Below are 19,715 nucleotides of genomic sequence, written 5' to 3'. Positions count from 1 at the left end.
AAAACAGAATAAGAAACATTCTTTAAGTGTGAGATGCACAGATGATACCCACAGCTGAGAAAGTACTAAATTTTCCAACTGTTGTTCGAGTTGATGTTGAGAATCTAGAATGTATACTTCTAATTGTTTAAGCAAATATCCATATCAAATTAAACTGAACTCATAAAAGCTAGTGGGGGCCGAAACTCAGAGAGACCACTGGGGCGTATGATTGATATTTATTTTTTCAACAAACACAAGCGCACCTGTGTGAAAATTGAAATTCTCATGGCGCTGGCAACAATAAAAAAGGTAAGGCAGAGCAGACCCCACATAAGAATATGTGTGAAGTTTGCGCAAAAACCACAAATGTTGCCAGGCACGCGCTCAGATCTTGAAAATCCTCACACACGCACACTTTGGCAAAGAAAGAAAGCAGAGTGAAAGCAAAGAAAGCAGGCAACCGAAAGAAAGGAAAGGCATCCAGGGGGTCGAAGGGGTGGGTCGCACATCAGAGCGATTTCGTGCTGCCTACTTGTAAAGGAAAATTTGCATCCGCAATCACTTTAAATGTTTCCGTTTGAATACGCAAATAAATCGAAAAGGATTTCCAATGAATGCTTATGAGTGTCCTGGCAAACCCTTGTTAAGGTTTTTGTTTACAACAAGTGTACATGTCTAAATCCCAGAAAAGCGGAGCTCCAGAGCGGCAGAAAAAATGCGATAACACTGCGAAGCGGCTGCCAAACTGTCAGGATTGCGTCCAAACTCCGGCTACAAGTGCTCCTCCATCCGTCCGAGCAGCGGCCAGTCTGGGTCATGTGGAAGTACGCATTTGGCCCAGAGTGCCAGCTGAGCCATAAATAAATATGAGCCACTGTTGTCAGACAACAACAGTCCAACAACGTTGACGATATGTTGATAAACTTTAACACCCCACAAACACTCGCATAAACCCGGTCAAGTGCCCAGAGTGGTGCAACTGCCGGGATTCCTGCTCGTCCAAGGACCTCCGGCTACTGCTCCTTCTCCAGAAGACCCACAACAATTGTGCAGGAGTGCCGCTGCCTAGCCATATGCACCGTGTTTGCATTCCCATTCGGGACGAAAGTCCTTTCGGAACATGTCCACTATGCAGGACTATTTTGTGTGGCTTTCCTGCGAAAGCGCAAGTATCTAGTGAGGAATCCTTGCTGGCTGTCAAGCACTACAAAAAAAATGAAAACAAAAATATTGCAATATTATATTGTTACAAGGAATATTTGAAGACAAGAATATTAAAAATGTTAAAACCAATTTTATAATTATATTTACATTTAAATGTAAGCTTATTAAATATGAAATAAAACTTAGATTTTAATTATCATCTTAATTCGAAACCTACTAAGAGTTTTCAAGCACATTGGTGTTTCGAATATTTTCTTATTGCCCCACAAGAAGACGGAATAACTGCATTGTCTTAAATAATTGAAAAGTATTTTTTTTTTAAGTGTCGCATTTCAGAGTCGCTCCAGTTGCACAATTTTTGGCTGCCGCTGTACTTGTATCTGAAAGTGGGGATCGACTTGAAACGGGATGGGCTGGATGTGGGGTTACAGGCTCCTCGGTTGCGGGTGGTTGCGCCTAAGCGATTTCGCTTTTTGTCTGTTTTGTGTCAATTTTGGAATCCGCTTTGGCTACCAACCCCTCGCCACCGGCGCGTTGCTTCGGAAAAGCTCTCGGTTGCGCCAATTGTTGGCATTTACTGCTACTTGGCTGGTGGGCCCTTGACTTGGCCGAGATACCCCGGGATCTGCTTTGTGAGGCAGCTTAGATGTGCAGCTCAAGTGGCGCACTGGGGATTTTTCAATTGCGTTTATAATAAATTTCGATTTGTCAGCGGCGAAACGAGGAAGCGGCATCAAGTGGCCGCCGCATCCCAAGTGGCTCCAAAATCAGTCGGCGATATAGAATCAGATACAAGCTACAAAATACGAACTCAAAGCGAGGACAGCTCAATTCCCGAAACTGGAGTAGAATGTTTCGGTTGAGAGCGGGATAATCAAATGCATTCTTGGCACTCTAATAATCTAGACCCTTTGATATTTTATATTGGGTCTTAGCTTTATAAAAAGTGATAATAGATAATAAGCTTGTTAATCTAGCTTGAAAATAGCAAGTATTTCTGCAGCCCCAAAAGTAGGCATTAATTTGGTTACAAGTCTATTGATCTAATTAATCTTCATCCCTAGCATGGGCTATAAAAAATATAAGTCTCAAAACAAGTTTGTTTTAATTAGATATAAATTAGCGTTGCGTGTGATGCAGACAATGAGTAGAGAAACTGGATCGGTCTTGGGCGGATATTGGGCCGCGTAGCCGGTGCAATAAAATGTTAAAAGCCAGCGTGTATCGTCTTAAAAAACGTTTAACCGTACAAATGTGAAGCTTGTTTGGCGCCAGATAAGCGGCAAATAATTTTATTCGAAAATGAAGGTAAACAAAGGGCACATTTTCTATTTGTGTGTCGATTAAATGGCAATAAAGCTAGTTAATGATGGTATTTGAACTGATTTGGAAAGGGTTATGAACTAAAAGTGGTCACTTTGATCTTTAACACATCTCCTCAGACAATTGCGGTGGCATGCGTTGGAGTGGGAGTCACGTTGGCCGTCTCATGAGTCTGGGCGGGAGTATAGGTTGTGGCCGTGGACGGATCATGAGTCTGGGCAGGAGTATAAGGAGTGGCCGTCGGATGAGTCTGGGCGGGCGTGTAGGAAGCCGCCGTCTGATCTGGTTCCTTGTCCAGTATCACCTTCTTCAGGATGAAATAGAGGGCTCCGCCAATCAGCAGCTCACCCACCGCTACACAAACGATCAGAGCCCATCCGGGAATAGCAAGGCCAGCTGCAAGAAACAAGGCGGATGAGCAATGTTCCCAAAATCGATCACGTATCACTTACAGAAGTATCTGCGGGTTAGGGTGCGTCGACCGCGGTTCACTCGTCGCGTGGCCTCCGATTCCTGCAGGCAGCAGGCCAGCAGTACTGCAAAATATAAAAAAAAAACTAATTAAATATTTTTTAGACATGAGGGCACACTCGAGTAGTTTGGGAATGATTTGTCCGAGGCGCAAAACACACATCAGCACATTTTTTCAATGATCACGCGGCGTGTGGTCGAAGGTGGCCTGCTAAGATTGCGGCATTGGCTTTGAAGCATCCATCAAGCCCAAGCCAAACGGAACTCATTGAAATAGCAGCAAGACCATTCATCATATAGATCTTCTAATGCGCGAAGACTTGTTAAGATATTAACAATTAATCGTTGAGAAAATGTTTAACAACGGAGCCGAGCCAAAATCAACAAAAAACGCTGATTCTGATTGAGCCAAAATCGCGCGCGCGCGCCAACTTCGATGATAAATGTGAGCTGGCATATTCCTTCCCCATTGTTCCATTGCGGATGTCAGACTCGATTTCACGTAAAATTATCAAAATGTATTTTTAATTAATAATATTTTAGTTATGTGTTCGTTCGTCTGTTTGTTTTGGTTCAGCTCATTCGGCATATTTTGCGCATGAAATATTAAACGGATTTGTTTGTCGATATGGAAAGCGTATAGATTTCCCCTCGATTCGATTAGTCGGTGATTCATGGAGACGGGCATTTGACAAAACCCATCCGCCAAATGTATGTGGCTAAGAGTGCGACCGATTTTCGTTGGCCAGCCGCTAACCAATATTAATTGTTTTCATCCACTTTTTTGTCTAACATATTTCATAATTTATATGCGAAATAATTACCGAACTTATGCCACATCCGGTTTTAGGGCATTGGACTTTTGGCCTAATAAAAATTGCATGAAATCAAAGGAAATGTTTTCGCATTTACTCACTGCCAGCTAAATTATTTGTTTTATTTGGGAAACCTTTCAATCCAAAAAGATTTCCACCTGAGCTCACTGATTCACCACGCCCTAAAGTTAAAACACACCAAGAGATGGGGCAACAATGAGTAAACAGTGCTTATCTGAATCGCACTGATAAGCACACATTTTTGTAGAGTTTTCTTGTGCCCGATTGTGTGACGCACACTTGGCCCAGTTACTCATCGTTAGAGTCTCCAATTGCTGAAGTTGGGTTATTAAAACCCCACACCTATGGGATCATACGGATGCACCAGCGCATCATAATGCCGCAAAGTCTCACACTTGCACCAAAAAGTATCTCACAGATGTGCTGCGTATCTCTGGTTGGCACTCAAAACTCGGCAGATTCGAACGAGCATGCAGAACTTTACCCAGGCATATCACCAAGTAGGTGGAGCACTTCTTAGCCAACTTCATTTCCGTCGTTTTCGTCGGTTCGTTCGAAAAACTTATGTTCGCTTTTAGCTGTTAGCCAAGTTTGTAACGCGCACGTCGTCGACTCCAAAGTGGAACTAAAAACCTGTGCGTGATTGCATTCGTCGGCAGGTGCTAGTATCTTATCTCAAAGCACCTTATCTTTCATTGATAAGATTAGAGGGCTCTCTTTTTCTCTCGATATATATTACTTCTGAGGTCATCAGCACTGGAAAAAATCATTTTATTTATGTTCAATGTAAAATGTATCGTATATTTCTAAGCGCAACATGTTTAAATATACTAAATCCGTTGAGTCCAGGTCCTTACACAATATTATATATATGTTCTGTGTCTGTATGTGTCGGGGAAACAAAAACAAACAAGATTTTATCAATTTTTGTTGCTTAAAATAAAAGTTGTTTGGTCTCTTTAAACTTGTTTTGTCCATTAACAGTTCTTTAAAGAAGAATACGAGTTTGTTCTATTTATTGCCCATTTTAAATAATATATTTATAAAATCTTTTCTCTATACGAAGCCTTTGTTGCTATCTGAGGTGAATTTATTAGCTTAATCCCAATCCTAGGCGTATTGTTTAAAAGATAGTTCAAATATTCAAAATATTCTGCAAAAAAATGTAAGTAGTTGTAGGATTTTTGTTTTAAAAATGTTTTTATTATTGTTAGTTCGGATTTGTACTCGGGTTGTTCATAGTGGATTCAAATTGACTAATACGCTCGACTTATTGTTAGTTTCACTTTGAGACTGTCAAAGTCAGGACTTCTTCTGGAAAAACATCCTCGAAAATCTCAAATGCTGCGGTGGGAGGTGACACAATCGGCGGCTTAGTGGCGACGGAGCTTCAGACGACGGACGGTCTTGTAGCGGTAGCCATCGCTGGCCAGGACGGTCTGCTCGGCGGGCACATCAATGATGGCAGAGGCGGCCTCCTCCACGGGGGGCAGGTACTCGCCGGAAGGCAGCTCAGAGACATCACGGCGGCGACGGATCACACGACGCACGGTCTTGTAGCGGTATCCATCATCAGCCAGAGGGGTCTCCACACCAACAGCCTCGGAGGCGGACTCCTCAACAGGGGGGAGGTATTCGGCAGACAGCTCGTTCACATCACGACGGCGACGGATCACACGACGGACAGTCTTGTAGCGGTATCCATCATCAGCCAGAGGGGTCTCCACACCAACAGCCTCGGAGGCGGACTCCTCAACGGGGGGCAGGTACTCAGCAGAAGGGAGCTCATTGACATCACGACGGCGGCGGATGACACGACGGACGGTCTTGTAACGGTAGCCATCATCAGCCAGAGGGGTCTCCACACCAACCGCCTCGGAGGCGGACTCCTCAACAGGGGGCAGGTATTCGGCAGACAGCTCGTTCACATCACGACGGCGACGGATCACACGACGGACAGTCTTGTAGCGGTATCCATCATCAGCCAGAGGGGTCTCCACACCAACAGCCTCGGAGGCGGACTCCTCAACGGGGGGCAGGTACTCAGCAGAAGGGAGCTCATTGACATCACGACGGCGGCGGATGACACGACGGACGGTCTTGTAACGGTAGCCATCATCAGCCAGAGGGGTCTCCACACCAACAGCCTCGGAGGCGGACTCCTCAACGGGGGGCAGGTACTCAGCAGAAGGGAGCTCATTGACATCACGACGGCGGCGGATGACACGACGGACGGTCTTGTAACGGTAGCCATCATCAGCAAGAGGGGTCTCCACGGCAATAGCCTGAGAGGCGGACTCCTCAACAGGGGGCAGGTATTCAGGGGACAGCTCGGAGACATCACGACGACGACGGATCACACGACGGACAGTCTTGTAACGGTAGCCATCATCAGCCAGGGGAGTCTCGACGGCAAAAGCATCAGAAGCCGACTCCTCAACAGGGGGCAGGTACTCGGCGGAGAGCTCATTCACGTCGCGACGACGACGGATCACACGGCGGACGGTCTTGTAACGGTAGCCATCATCAGCCAGAGGAGTCTCGACGCCAAAAGACTCGGAGGCGGACTCCTCCACAGGGGGCAGGTATTCACCGGAGGGGAGCTCGTTCACATCACGACGGTGGCGCAACTTCAGGCGGCGCACGGTCTTGTAGCGGTATCCATCGTCGGAGAGAACTCCCTGCTCGGCGGGCACCTCCACGAGATCGGAGGCAGATTCCAGGTTGTTGTCCACTGGCGGCAGGTAATCCGTGGCAATGGAGGCCGCCGAGGCAGCTGCGATCACAGCAAAGGCAATGACAAAGAATTTCTGCAAGGCAATAAGCGAAGGAGAGGGATATGGGTTAGTCCTGGTCGCAGGATGACTGCCGGAGAACTAACCATTTTTCCAGAAGATCCAAGACGATGTCTGCTAGATTAATCCAAAGTTGATTCTGTTTCCAAACCAGACCCAACGACACTATTTATACACAAACTGCGCGAAAAGTTCTCGGCTGACCGATGTCCATTCACTTTGCGAGATCAGATGAACTGAGATGAGCTACGATGATCGCAGAGGAAACCGGTTAACAAGCGCGGACTACCGCATCGATCGATGGCTTCTTCTACTGGGGCCGAACTCAGATTTGGATTGTCTAGTTGCTATTGTCAAAAAGTGTCTCAAGCACCAATTGAACTCTGGCTGGCCATATAAGATGATTAGCGCGGCCAGCTGCCAGAAGACAAAACGAAAGTAAACAAAGACGAGCCGGCGAAGTCCGCAGATAGATTTGTAGATATTTTAGATTTGTAGATTCGTAGGCAGATGGAACAATGGTCGAGGGCTCTTCGATTGTCTCGATTATTTGCATCGATTTATGTTTGCCATATGCCTGAATAGATCGGATACATTTGTGACAATCCATTACCATTGGTAATTGCAAGCGGAAGTCGCCGCTTTTCAATGTATTTTTGGAGGCTCTTGCCTCTCGGATCTCGATGATCGCTTAAGGCCAAGATCGGCCGAAAGTATTTATACGCCATCTCGATTGATACGCGCTTGATGGTCCATCGAATGTTGGAGTGTTGCTATTTTCGGTTTTTGCTCGCCACGCTCCATTAGGCGGCTATTAATAGATGCATGATTTAAGAGATCGCCACTTTTCCAATTTTTAATTTATATTTTTAAGCCGTAATGGCGTAGATGCTCCAATTGAGCGGCAGGCGAGCCATAAATCTTGCGGATAAGCTGAAATGGCTTGGCAATCTCCCACACACAGCGTTCGATAGTTCGGAGGAATAGGAATCCATTCTGGCGATGGGAATGTATGATGGAGCACCACTTGACGATGCCAATGGCATTGGCTTGGCGGGAGGGTCGAGTGTGGGGCTGTCTGTCGAAAAGCGTTTGATATGTAGATGGGTTATAAGAATAGAATGGAATGTGCTTTTTATAATGCTGAAACGTGTTCAATTGGTTAACGTTAACTCATTCGTGTATTACATCCTGTTGAGCCCTGTGTTGTGTGTAAATTCTTGTAATTCGAATTTAAACTGCGCACGAAACACCGATATCTTTCTTTCATTAACTTTATTTCCTGGTCATTTCGAATAGGGGCAAAAAACGGTCTTAATTTCAAATATATTCACACAGTGCTTCGTGGGGCTTTATGCTTTCGTTTATTCATTTGTAAATGGCACACATAAAAAATATATCCAGCCAGGCTGTATACTACTGTGCATATTTAATTTATATCTGGCAATCAGCATCATCATCATCAAAATGACACTGCCCCTCCAACTTGCCACATTGCCCCAGGTGAATACGGAAGGAGGGGTCCCAAAAAAACAAACAGGACGGTGCGCTTTCGGGCTTCCTGGACAGCGGAATCAAACGGAACAAAATCAAAATACATATCTGCATATAGATGGGACAGGCGGCCCTTTGTGCCATGGAAAAAGACATAAACAGGCACAGATCCGGGATGGCCACCTGCTCCATGGCCACATGCAATCCCAATCAGTCGTCCAGTTGGCACAGACAAGCCGTGCCCCGATTAATCCAATGCATGGGTTTCCGGGAACACCTCAGCTGCAGGTACATCACGAAATTGGTCGAATGGCCGGTGGTGGACAGGACGCCCCTCCGCTCGCTTGTCTTATAAACGGGACAGTCGTAGACGGTCTCCGGCTCAGCGCCGGCTGTGGAGCGGGGTAGATCCTCCAGGGCTTTCAGCACGGGTCGCAGGTAAATAACGGGCAGTGTATCGAACAGGACCTTCGAGAAGGACTCGTCCACCTCCTTGGTTTTGCGATTCCAGCGGGCGCCCTCGATAAAGATGCCCTACATTCAAATAAAAAACTTGTCAGTGGAATCAATAATAACTAATAATAGAATTATAAAATAATTTTAATGCTATTAAATAAATGTGGGTTATATTGGAGCATGCCAATCTATTTTTAGCTACTGTCCAATTTGCATGCATTGCGGGAAATGAATATATTAAAAACAGTCTTACTTGAATAAACTTGGTCTCATCATTGACCTCTTTTTGTTCCTGTTGCGTGTGTGGGAATGTTTTAGATTATAAACTCGTTCGATTTGTATTCTATTCGGGTTTTGTGTCTGCATAATAAGTTGGCATATAGACTCACCCGGATGTATGCTCCTATGTCGGGAGTTCCAGGGACTTGAACCTCGAACTTGGTCACCGCGAACTCGATCAATATCATATCGATTTGGAAGCGATTCTTGCGCGAGTAGTTCTGCAGAACGCCCGTGATGAAGGATTGGGTGAAGTAGAAGCCAGATATCCAATAAACCATCGGTTCGCCGTTGTCTATCCACTCCTGGAAGAAGGCCAGCCTGCGAATGGAGAAGAGTTATCTTATTTTTCAATTTATTAATAAATATTAAACATGCGACAACAATGGAAATGGGCGAATGGCAAAAACGGCCATGGGAATGGGAGTGCACACAAAGCATTTGGCAGGAGCAGGAGCAGGAGCACACAAACAGCATCGTCCTTTGATGTCAAAAGCAAATAAGATTTTTGCCATGAATGGCAGTGGCAGTGGCAACCACAGGAGGAAGAGCATCGGATGTGTGTGCCGTATACATTTATTATATTTGCACAATTGAGGCAAAGAACGAATGAAACGAAAAGAACTTCGAGCTGGGCGCACGCGGCGTATTACTGGCAACTCAGCTCAATACAATGCCATATTGAGGGCTGTCCGAATGTCTAGAAATACTACTAAAAAAAACTATTTCTATCCCAAAGGAAAAAAAAAACTAAACTAATCTAAACTATTCCAATAAAATGTAATACTTAAGGCAAAACAAACTAACTAGAAGCTCTATAATAAATAAGAATTTAAAGAAGAATATAAATAAGAATTTATATGAAGAAGATATTTTTTCAGTGCACTGAACATGACTGCATCAAAAGGCTGGAGAACAGGAGTACTCACCGGGCCAGGAGGTCGCTCACGTAGCTGCCCAATGGCTTAAGCGACGGATAGCTTTTCTTCAGCCAGTCCGCCGGCAGCTTGCCAATGACCATCGAGGCGTGTGTTCGCTCCAGTTCGGGAATCATGGCAATCTGACCCACCACGGCCTTGCCCACGTTGACCAGACTCTTCCGGATATATGAGAGCAGGCGATTGAAGCGAATCAGCTCCTGTCGCAGCACGGTGTTCATCGAATTGGTGTAGATCACGGGATACGTCTTGGACACCTCGTCAATGTTGAATTCCTCTGGCAGTTGCTTGAGGACCTGTTTGCAGATGGCTATGGCCGGGTCCTCCTTGGCGCCGCCAGAGGAACTGGCCTTCACGGAGGCCATCAAATCGGTCTGGGTCAGCAAAACGCCACTGATGAGCTGTCAAAATAGTCGATTGGTATTTATTGTTATATTCTTTTTGAAGTAGACCTACGGCATTAGTTTCCTTAACATTGCGGTTGATATCCGCATTTTCATGCAGTCCGTAGACCTCGGGATGGGGACTCAACGGGAAACTGGAGACATACTCTATGGAATTCAAGCGAGTGGGACTCATGGGCACCCGATAGGTTCCCGATTGAGATAGGGCATAGCTGGATAAATAAATATGTTAGCATTGTTCGGCATATGTTGAGCTTGTTAACGAACTTATCCTCTTCGATGGTATTAGGATTATATATCATGTTGAGCAGCGATAGTATCAAACGACGATCCTTGTCGTCAGTGACTCGACCTCCGTAGTTGCACTCTCCAGTCAAATACACATGGCCGCGGAAGGGAATACTCTGACTTTGGTTGATGAACATCTTCAACTGCAACAGGGAGATTCTGCACGAATGTATATTATGAAAAAAAGTTAGGTTATAATTTCCAATATTTACAACAAAGCTATATGTTATTACTCACTTCAAATCGGACTCGTTAAACTCGTAGGGAATGTTCCAGCCCAAGGGCCCAAACTCTCGTCTTTCCTGGACGACGGCGTGGAAGAAGACCAGAGCAAAGACGCCCCTCAACCAGCACTTGTTGGCGCTGTCCGAGAAGAGGAAGGCGTTGGTGAAGAACTTGTCCCGCATCAGCGGATCCGAGGTGAAGGAGCGATGCATGTTAGCCCTGAGCCCCTTGGGCGGTTCGTTCGTCATCTTGACGGAGTTCTGCAGCACGGAGACGGGGAAGACGGCACTGGGATAGGAGGTGCACCACAGCCGATATTCATGGTTGGCTCCATCCGTCAAGGTGGTGTCGTTGCAAATCCGCTCCAGGTCGCCCATCCAGCTGATGGCGACGTGACAGTTCTGCAGCACCACCCACTGGCCATGTCGGGCGGCCTCCATAATCATCTTCTCCGCTCGCGGACCCTGTCCCTGACCCAGTGAGATGGTTTTCAATCTGTTTGGGACGAGATGTGCTTAGCATAAATTTCTTTAAAGAGCTGGATGAAGCACAGATAGGTATGCTGCGGAGGCGGAGGCGGAGGCCACATATCGACAAGGCGCACATGTCGCGCTTAATCGAAAACAAGCCACCACCACCTCCACAGACAGCACCGGCAGCTTCACCATCGGCATCATCACCCACCCATGGACACGGACACGGAAATATGAGCCACTCTCGTTAATTAACTTACTTGTCGTACATGTTGCGTTGTTTGGCGAACATGAAGAGACTGGCCATGGGATCCGATCCGGCCGAGAGCAGGAACACCAGAGGAATTTTCGGCGAGCTGTCCGCGAACGAGGCAGCCAAATCGAAGGGTGGCGGCTCCACAAACGAGCGGTCCAGGTTGCGCGTAATGAAAGCCTGACAAAATCGGGGGATATTAAATGTGCACGCCGTGCCCCAGGGGCCTTGGGTTTTCGGCTACGGATGCGGCTCAACTTACCCGCACGGCTGGCACCAACTTGTCCGGACGGAGAGACTTGATGACGATCAGGAAGTACATGTCGTTCACCGTGTTGTGCGGTGCCGGCAGCTGCAGCTGGTCGGGATTGCTTGCGTCGTAGAAGTTGTGCCACTCATCCGAGTGCGTTTCCATCATTTGTGGCAGGTTCTTGAGGCTATCGCGGCAAAAGGGTATGAGTTTCGAAAATTAAAGAAGATTTATTGGCCTGCACTCAGAAAAACTTTCTTGAATGTTGAATGATATTAATAAATGTGTTATATGTAGTACGTGGAATTTCGGCCGTAAACATATATTATTAATAAGATAGACTCCTTACCCTTCCAGATCCGCAGCCTTGCAGACAGAAGCCCAGGATTTATCTGGCAGCCAGGCGCCCAAGGGATTCGGGGGAATACTCTTGTATCCAATGCCTCCTGTGAGGAAGAAGAGCAGTGCTGCCTTCTCCACTCGACCCTGTGAGACCAGGATGCCCAGGCACATGACCAAGGAAATGACCAGTTTATCCTTCTCAAAAAGAGAGCGACACACATTCGTGTATATGGACTTCGTGAAGTAGTCATTCAGGTTTTTCAAACGTTCGCTCAATTGATCGGATTTCGGAGCCTTCAGAATCGTGTTGACGAAGAGATTGAGGAACCAAGATAAGGAATACTGGTACATGGGATCCACATTGGCCAACTCGCTGATGCAGAAGAACAAGATGGCCGAGTGCTTGGACACGGGAATATATTGCTGCCGTGCGGCATCGATCTCAATTTCAGTGGCCACGGCGATCACCTGCTTTTCCTGAATGTCCTCCGACAGAATCTTACTAGACGAAAGGATATTGATGGCGTTCTCGTCTTCTAGCACATTGCCCTCTGATGTGGAAAGAACCTGGGAACAGTGTTATATATAAGTTAAAAGTACATATCTCTGGATACCATTAAGATAAATGATCGGAAAATAAGCGGCATTTGATTCTCGTTAGCAAAACATTTGAATGATTTTTATTTAACTATTGCAAGTTATGATCTTTGCATACAGTAGAATGCGTCGCTATATTTGCGATTTAAGCATCCTGCTTCCAGTTAATTGAATTGTCATTGGCCAGGCACAAAAGCATAAATTGCTAGTCCGGCTCTAATTGAATCTGCTGAGCATGGCCAGCGGATTGGAATGGAAACTGCCTGAGCAGGAGCAGTAGCTGCTCAAAGAGCATGCGAGGGAATAAAAACATTTATTATGCCAACAGCAGTGGCAAAAGGAGCAGGATGAGCAGAAGGAGCAGCTGGAGCAGAATCAGCAGGACGAACAGAATCAGCCAAAGAGCCTTACCTCTAATATCTTCGATTCGATGGTGTACAATGCATCACGATTCCTTGCGGACTCAATAATCAATTGTTCCTTCTTCTCTTGCAAATCGGGACGCTCGTGAGCCACCACAATCGCCAGCAATTGTTCGCGTAATCCCTGTTCCGTTATCATGAAATTTAATACTGTTACCTAAACAGAGGAGACAAAATGGAGAAGGCAGGACAGGATCAATGGTGGTGGTGGTTAGTGGTTGCTGGATGGTGGAGCCATGCCACGCCGAGAGTGGCACGTAAAATGGAAGGAAAACTCAAAATAAACACACAATGTGCCACAAAAAAAAAGCAAGCAAAAATTGTGTGGGCGTTTGAGGAGAGGATGGTTGGCTAAAATAGAGATGGTTAAAAGGAAAACTGCTGACAACAGTTGCAGCATAAAAAGCGATGGCAAACGGCAGCAGGAGCGAAAAGCTGGAAAAATTTTATAAACACGTCGACGGAGGAGCGGGATGAGCACAATGGGCAGGACGAGGCATTGGGATAGATGTCCTCAATGCCGGGGCTTCGACTGCTAGTTATGCAGCCACCTCGCACGTACATCACCATTCCGCTCTTGCACATCCACATCCACATCCTCGTCCCTATCATCGTCAATGCCAACGAAAATTTGCATATTCCCAGCGCCTGCTGCCGCTGCATCGCATCCTCCAAATATCAATTTAAGTTGGTCGTTTTATTACACAACTAACGTCATCATTGCCACAGACTCCAGACTGGAGATGTAGGTGGAGCTGGAGCTGGAGCTCCCATTATCCCGCTCTTCATATCTTCTTTTTCTTTTGGGGACAACTTACCATAACCATCACTTCCGGCGGATAACGCGGATTGCGGAGACAGGTCGTTATGTATAGACGAAAGTTGGGATTGTATTCTATCATTTGGTCGCCGCTTTTGATAAACAGACCGCCCTTGTGCTTGATGACGTTCTTCTCCAGAATGGGCGTCAAGTTCGAGTCCAGCTTTTCACCTGTACCCCCGGGAAAGAATGGTAAAGCATTGTGAGTATTGGAAATGGGACAATGGGTCCCCTCTAGAACTTACCCACATTCTCGATGAGCACAGGCTGGCCAAAGGTAATGGCCAGCTCAAGTACTTGCATATAATTAGCATCACTCTGCTTGATCACCTTTAGGTTGTTATTCTTCTCCATGTTCTTGATCCATTTGTTGGCTTGCACTGCCAGGAATAAGAAACATGATACCGGAGGGACTGATACCGCTGGAACAACTTACCCTGCGGATCGATGAGCAGCGAGTAACGACTGGAATTGGTCACTATGATGCCATTCTCCACCGAAAAGTTATCAGCGGGTAAACCAGCCAGAGACCAAGCTCGAATGGTCATCGGATGACCCAAAGTGGTGGCCAGTGAGAAGGTTTCACTACTCGGAATGTGCTTGCGCTTGCACAGGGCATTCCAGTCGTCCAGGATATTAACACGGTACTAAAAACAAAGTGTTGAGGTCTTAGCTAAATATGTATGTTACAAAAAATGTAAGCCACAAAAATGACCTGTCGGTCAATTTGAAAAAAAAACACATCACAAAAGAAAAGCGGAAAGAATCACGAAAAGAAAAATCAATGTCACGTGCTCATGCATATTAAAAGCCTTTATGGAAGGGAGCCCGGGAACGAAGGACGTTGACAGGACCTTTACCTGTCATCGCTAGACGGGGACATATGTATGCTCTAACCAAAAGACAAACCAGAGCCAACTTACCTCCGTCGTAAAATAGCCCAAGTAAGCAGTGCAACCGCCGGCCAGCAGGACATCGCCCACAATGTTGCTAATGGATTCGTGAAGATTCTTGGCCGCCTCTGACCAGCGGGTCTTCTCACCTCCAAGTCCGCCCAGCAGCTTTTCAGCTCTGGATGGGAATGGAATATAGATTAGGGAAAAATTCTAAGCCTAGGACTCCCCAGCTAGGACTCACCTGTTCAACTTTTTCTCGCAGTTGTCGATCTCATCCTCTAATCTCTTCTTTTCCCGCGACTTTTCCGCAAAGAAGTCGTTGAGCTTCTGCAGCTTGTCGAGAATAACCTGGAGCTCCGCACGCTTGGCATTGAGCTTCTCCATCTGCTGGGATAGCTCCCCTTCGGCCTCGGCCAAAGCCGCCTTTTTAGGCATCACGATCCTGGCCACCTTGTCGTATACATCCATGGCACGCACCCAGCGGCAAATGCCCTCGCAGGCCATCGAGGCAGCCTTGATCTTTTCCGGCACAAAGTCACGATCTGCTATGTACTTCTCCCGAATCCTCTTGATAATGGGCGGTGGAATGTTATCCTTGTCGAAGGTTTTCAAGGAATCCAGGAACTTCATGTCACTGAGCATGCGCATAGAGGGACCCCAGTAGTCCTCAACCATGTGACCGCTTGGATCCGGTTTTCGATCCGGCTTGATGCCCCTGATCACACACACAGCCTCCATGGTCAACTTGACGCCATAGGGCGGGTTCTTCATGGACTTTACTATGAAAATATCAGCTGGCTTCAGGGTGTTCAGAGCCTCCAAGGCGGCCTCCATGGCGGGAATGGCCTCGGCCAGATCGGTTTCACAATCATCCTTAATGGCCTGAGCAGCAGCAGCGGCTTCATTGGCCGCCGCCTCGTCCGCACCCACCACTTCCTTCTTTTTCTCCGCCTCGGCCGTCTCACGTTCTATGTTCACCATTATGCGATCCGTCTCCTCGGACAGGACTTTCAGCTTGGGCTGGAGATCATAAAGATTCGTCTGCATTTCACCCACTTGACCAGCGGCGAAGTCGAGCTTCTCCAAACCCGTTGTATAGCGATCCCTTAAACGGGTAATCTCGTCGAGCTTTCGGGAGTAGAAAGTGCGAAATGCCTTCAGCAACTCCAAATAAGCAGATGGCGTAACATAGTTTCGGCGATTTAGCTCCAAGTAGCACTTTTCACTGGCATCCACCACAGACTGATGGAAGTACATAACGCAGTCGACCAGGTCTGCCTCCAATTGGGTCTGCTCCCGCTCTTCACCAACAGTTTCGCGACGCACTTCCTCCTCGTCTGCATCAGCGGCATCCTTGCTCTGGACCGGCTCCTGTGTCTCCTCTCCATGCGGTCGGTTCAGGTTCATTGAACTGACAAAGTAAACTCCCACGCGGGACAAGGCCTCCTCTGGCCAGGGCATATACCAATCGATGGTGCAGCAGTTGATCAACGAAGGATACACACGGATTCGCTCCTTGAAGGAATCCCCGATGGGTGAGAAGGCCAGTGCGATGTGCAGCTGTTCCCGGATACGGTCGATGTAGTAGGCGTACACCTCGCTGGGCAGAGTGTCCAAAATCTTGCCCTGCGGTGAATCATCTGGGGTTAGTTACCAGTCATCTCGGTTTGTGGAAGGGGGTTGGTCAGAGGGAGTTGCATTTTGATTTATGGTAGGAATGCATTTAGCTTTCTGAGTTTCAGTGATGCAAAATTTGGATACCGTTTACTAAACAGCATTATAAAAAACTTAATTGAATAAATTACTCTATGTATAATACTTAAGTCAAGTAAGATATTTCCTAAAATAGAAAAATGATTTCCCATATGAGCAATGATTGTAAGCCGAAAAAAAATGTATCTCCATCACTGTTAACGCTCGATTTGGCCAGTTTTTTGCTTCTTGGTCGACAGCACTCCATCTTTCTCTTCACACTCACCAATTGTTTGGCTACATTTGCCATATTCTCCATAATGGTTGCCTTGTCCTCCAGCTGATAGAGATTGGGCAAATCACCGGTATTAAGTATGCCATTGATATCCTCCACGTAGCCTTCATCCGTTGCCTTCAATCGACCGCAGGGAGAAACAGAGAATCAGTACCTGAGAATTCACAATTGTGCAATGCAAATCGGCCTGCAGTTCGAGTTGCAGTTGAAGTGGAAGTTGGCAAGGCACCGCATTGGGGAATGGGGGGTTTTAGCTGAAGTTGAGCTATGCTGCTGGCCAAATGCATTTTTATGTAGCCGGGGAGCTAGCCCTTTTGCCCAGAGAACCTGGGACATGCATTTTGCATTCGCCTAAGTGGCCTTGTCCCAGGACTCAGGACTCCCAGCACAGGACTCTGGACACGGGACTGCAGGTAGGACTAAGCAGGAGGAGCCAGCTCCCCGTTGGTCATTTCGGTGTAATTGTTAATTAATATCTGCATGGGGCTTTGTTGGCCCAGACAGAAGACTACAGGAGGAGATAAATCATTGATTGGATGGCCCAAGGATTCCGAAAACATTCTAATGCTTCGAAAAGTTTTCATCGAACAAAAACGAAAAGGCAGGGAGCAACCAATCCGATTGAGTTTCGGCATTTCAGAGTTTGTGCAAAACAGAATTAAAGCAGTTTTAATCCGGTCAAATGGCTTCTTATGGATCCCCACTTTTGGTCACGCTTCATGGTCAAATGGAGCCGGTGGACAAAAGGCGCATTAGGCGAACACGGAGCATTATAATGTATAACAACAATGTGTAAACACACCTGCATATTGTCTGGCACATATATCGATTGGATTTTGGCCATGCTAATTTATTGACCAACATTTATTATGGGCTGAGGTGCGACACCACACGCCGCCTTTGTTCCGCTGCCAATTTTCTGAAGCCCACTCATGTGCTCTTGATTTGCCATAATTTGAGCCGCTGCCTATGCAAATTACCGAGCAATAATCAAGTTAGTTCAACAATTAACCTAATTATAAATGCAAATTCTGGCAAAACAATGAGAGCTGCTTCCGTATTGAAAGCCCATTCGAGCCAAATTTAATTGTCCCGGCACTCGTTCGACAAAATTTTGCCTCGACAACGGATCCCTGCCACTAATCTCTGCTTAATTTTCAAGAGTATTCGAATTAATTTCAATTTAATTTGGCAATTTACATACTCAGATTACCACGAAGTCAGAGAGTCGAAGTAGAGTCTTTATGGGTTTATTGTTCCCTACCCGGGCTGAGTTTTGATTACGAGGCGATTTACAACCTTATTAAAACGCCATTCTGATGGATTTGCATATCCACATCAGCCCACTAATCGATCGCTGTTTTTACGAGCATTGGTTACCAAGTTAACTCACCTGTGCGTCGGAGAAGAGGAACACGGTGTGGTTAAGATTGAAGCTGGCCGACATTAGTATTTTTTTGAGGTCGTCGCGCCAATCCATAATAGTGTAGCTCTTGGACACCTGCACCGTCATGAGCCGGCAATCCGCTATGTAGGCGGCCAGACGCGCGGAGCTCCGACGTCCTGATCCTCCCATGCCCACCATCAGGATGTTGCCGCGCGGCATTTGCAGCACCCGGGAAACCCTATCAAGATATGAAACATTGTTTTTTTTTAATTAAGTAATTGAAATTATTCTCAAAATTCCTTACACTTACCTGCTCACATGTTCGATGGCAAACCGGAACATGACCAAATCCATTGGCGTACTCGAGAAGGAGTTGTACTCCCTGAGGTAGTACTTCATCAGTTTCTCCAGCTTCTCGTAGGTATCACCCTCATCGTAAAACTTGGGTTCCGCATCCGGTTCCATGTAATTGCCATAGAAGAGATTACGTAGATCGTTGTCGGTCAGCTTCTCGCCGGGTTCGATGCGCTCACCAAATGCCTGCTCCAAGGGAAAACGCAGATTGGATTTGCAGGCATCCACGGCCATCACGAGCAGACGATCTCGGTCCTGCTGGTCCACCAAACTGAAAAAGAACATTTAGCCAAATTATATATTATGTCACATATCTGACGAAGTCATCTATACTGACCGGTCGTAAAATACGCGATATGTCTCATGAGCCCACAGGCGACCCAGCTTCTCGGGATCGGGCAGCCGCTTGGGTGGCACCATCACGATGCCCTGGAAGACACGGGTGATGTCCCGCAGGGAGAAGGAGTAGTGCGACTTGGCTGGCGTGGGCAGGAAGCTGCGAATCGCATCGCGGTACACACTGACCATAGCCTCCGATAAGCCCTGCGAAAGGATAACACTTACTCACGGCCAGGTGCAATAAAAAGCCCAAACACAAACGAAAATTGGAGAGAGAAACAGTCGAAGTTTTGGGGAAATGGAGCTATAAAATACGCCATTTTAATTTTATTATGTACCCAACGCTTGGATGCGCGCCAAGCACGGCAGACGACACAGGGATGGACCATTGACTCCACTGACCAGACAATCATCCTCCAGTGGCAATTTTCGTCCGCTTTTTACACGAATGCAAATTGGGCCCATATATGAATTAAAATTTAAATTTCTTAACAAACAAAATTTAAATTTTAAGTCAAATTATTATTATTTAATAGGAACAAGTGTTTAAATCAAAATTAAATTAAAATTATTTGGTATGTGTGATATGTGAAGTCCCACTTAAATTCAAAAGCATTTCTCTCTCTACATTTCGATGTTTGGGCCATGAGGAAAAGATACGTACACGGGATAGCAGAGCCACCTTTTCCGGATAGCCCTTGGAAAAATGCCAATCACCAATCGTTGTGAATATGCGAACGATGGTTGAGTCCTCAAAGGAATCGACGGCCACCACGAACATGTGGCGATAGAGACGCGGAAAAATGAAGTTACTGCCACCCAAAGTGCCCATGGCGCACATCAGAGTCTGTCGAACGATTGGAGTTCATAGATGGAGTGGGGAGGAGCAGGAGGGCAAAGATGAAAACTTTACAGATAACTTATGGCCAGTTTATGAACG

The 19,715-nt window shown here is 46.4% G+C and overlaps 3 protein-coding genes across 4 annotated transcripts in view; all 3 read right to left on the bottom strand.

Moving 5' to 3' along the window:
• Positions 1-2,401: 2,401 nt before the first annotated feature.
• Positions 2,402-4,383, bottom strand: LOC117140207. Its single transcript, XM_033302994.1, has 3 exons — positions 4,261-4,383; positions 2,922-3,005; positions 2,402-2,865 (listed from the first exon to the last, which is right to left on the bottom strand). Exons 1-3 carry the CDS (start codon positions 4,304-4,306, stop codon positions 2,585-2,587), a joined length of 411 nt encoding a protein of 136 aa, XP_033158885.1. The 5' UTR covers positions 4,307-4,383; the 3' UTR covers positions 2,402-2,584.
• A 574-nt stretch (positions 4,384-4,957) lies between these two features.
• LOC117141523 lies at positions 4,958-6,725 on the bottom strand. The gene is made up of 2 exons (XM_033305014.1): positions 6,658-6,725; positions 4,958-6,586 (listed from the first exon to the last, which is right to left on the bottom strand). Exons 1-2 carry the CDS (start codon positions 6,658-6,660, stop codon positions 5,150-5,152), a joined length of 1,440 nt encoding a protein of 479 aa, XP_033160905.1. The 5' UTR covers positions 6,661-6,725; the 3' UTR covers positions 4,958-5,149.
• A 1,197-nt stretch (positions 6,726-7,922) lies between these two features.
• The window catches only part of LOC117140806 (dynein heavy chain 3, axonemal), a 34,167-nt gene continuing 22,374 nt past the window's right edge, over positions 7,923-19,715 (bottom strand). Inside the window, exons 33-53 of one of the 2 annotated variants that reach the window (XM_033303905.1) lie at positions 19,440-19,622; positions 18,774-18,979; positions 18,393-18,707; positions 18,089-18,320; positions 16,687-16,812; positions 14,950-16,334; positions 14,736-14,883; positions 14,249-14,459; positions 14,058-14,192; positions 13,811-13,983; positions 12,982-13,149; positions 11,981-12,540; positions 11,644-11,818; positions 11,389-11,561; positions 10,668-11,150; positions 10,410-10,589; positions 10,195-10,354; positions 9,730-10,139; positions 8,911-9,121; positions 8,775-8,813; positions 7,923-8,599 (exon numbers count right to left, since the gene is read on the bottom strand). In XM_033303905.1, coding sequence (XP_033159796.1) covers positions 8,276-8,599; positions 8,775-8,813; positions 8,911-9,121; positions 9,730-10,139; positions 10,195-10,354; positions 10,410-10,589; positions 10,668-11,150; positions 11,389-11,561; positions 11,644-11,818; positions 11,981-12,540; positions 12,982-13,149; positions 13,811-13,983; positions 14,058-14,192; positions 14,249-14,459; positions 14,736-14,883; positions 14,950-16,334; positions 16,687-16,812; positions 18,089-18,320; positions 18,393-18,707; positions 18,774-18,979; positions 19,440-19,622 — 5,997 coding nt within the window. In that variant the 3' untranslated portion in view covers positions 7,923-8,275. The remainder of the gene's footprint in view (positions 8,600-8,774; positions 8,814-8,910; positions 9,122-9,729; positions 10,140-10,194; positions 10,355-10,409; positions 10,590-10,667; positions 11,151-11,388; positions 11,562-11,643; positions 11,819-11,980; positions 12,541-12,981; positions 13,150-13,810; positions 13,984-14,057; positions 14,193-14,248; positions 14,460-14,735; positions 14,884-14,949; positions 16,335-16,686; positions 16,813-18,088; positions 18,321-18,392; positions 18,708-18,773; positions 18,980-19,439; positions 19,623-19,715) is intronic. The other variant, XM_033303907.1, reaches the window with a different exon arrangement.

Source organism: Drosophila mauritiana, chromosome 3L (assembly GCF_004382145.1).
Source record: "Drosophila mauritiana strain mau12 chromosome 3L, ASM438214v1, whole genome shotgun sequence".
Lineage (NCBI taxonomy): Eukaryota > Metazoa > Arthropoda > Insecta > Diptera > Drosophilidae > Drosophila > Drosophila mauritiana.
Note: the sequence above shows the minus strand (reverse complement) of the source record. Positions and strands in the feature narration are given on the sequence as shown.

What these genes read in the sequence shown, in the direction of transcription:
- LOC117140207 (XM_033302994.1), bottom strand. Translation starts at nt 4,306, where the DNA reads ATGAAGTTGGCTAAGAAGTGCTCCACCTACTTGGTGATATGCCTGG. An exon ending in CTACTTGGTGATATGCCTGG is followed by an intron (nt 3,006 to 4,260) that starts GTAAAGTTCTGC and finishes TATATTTTGCAG; the next exon opens with TACTGCTGGCCTGCTGCCTG. An exon ending in CCTAACCCGCAGATACTTCT is followed by an intron (nt 2,866 to 2,921) that starts GTAAGTGATACG and finishes TGTTTCTTGCAG; the next exon opens with CTGGCCTTGCTATTCCCGGA.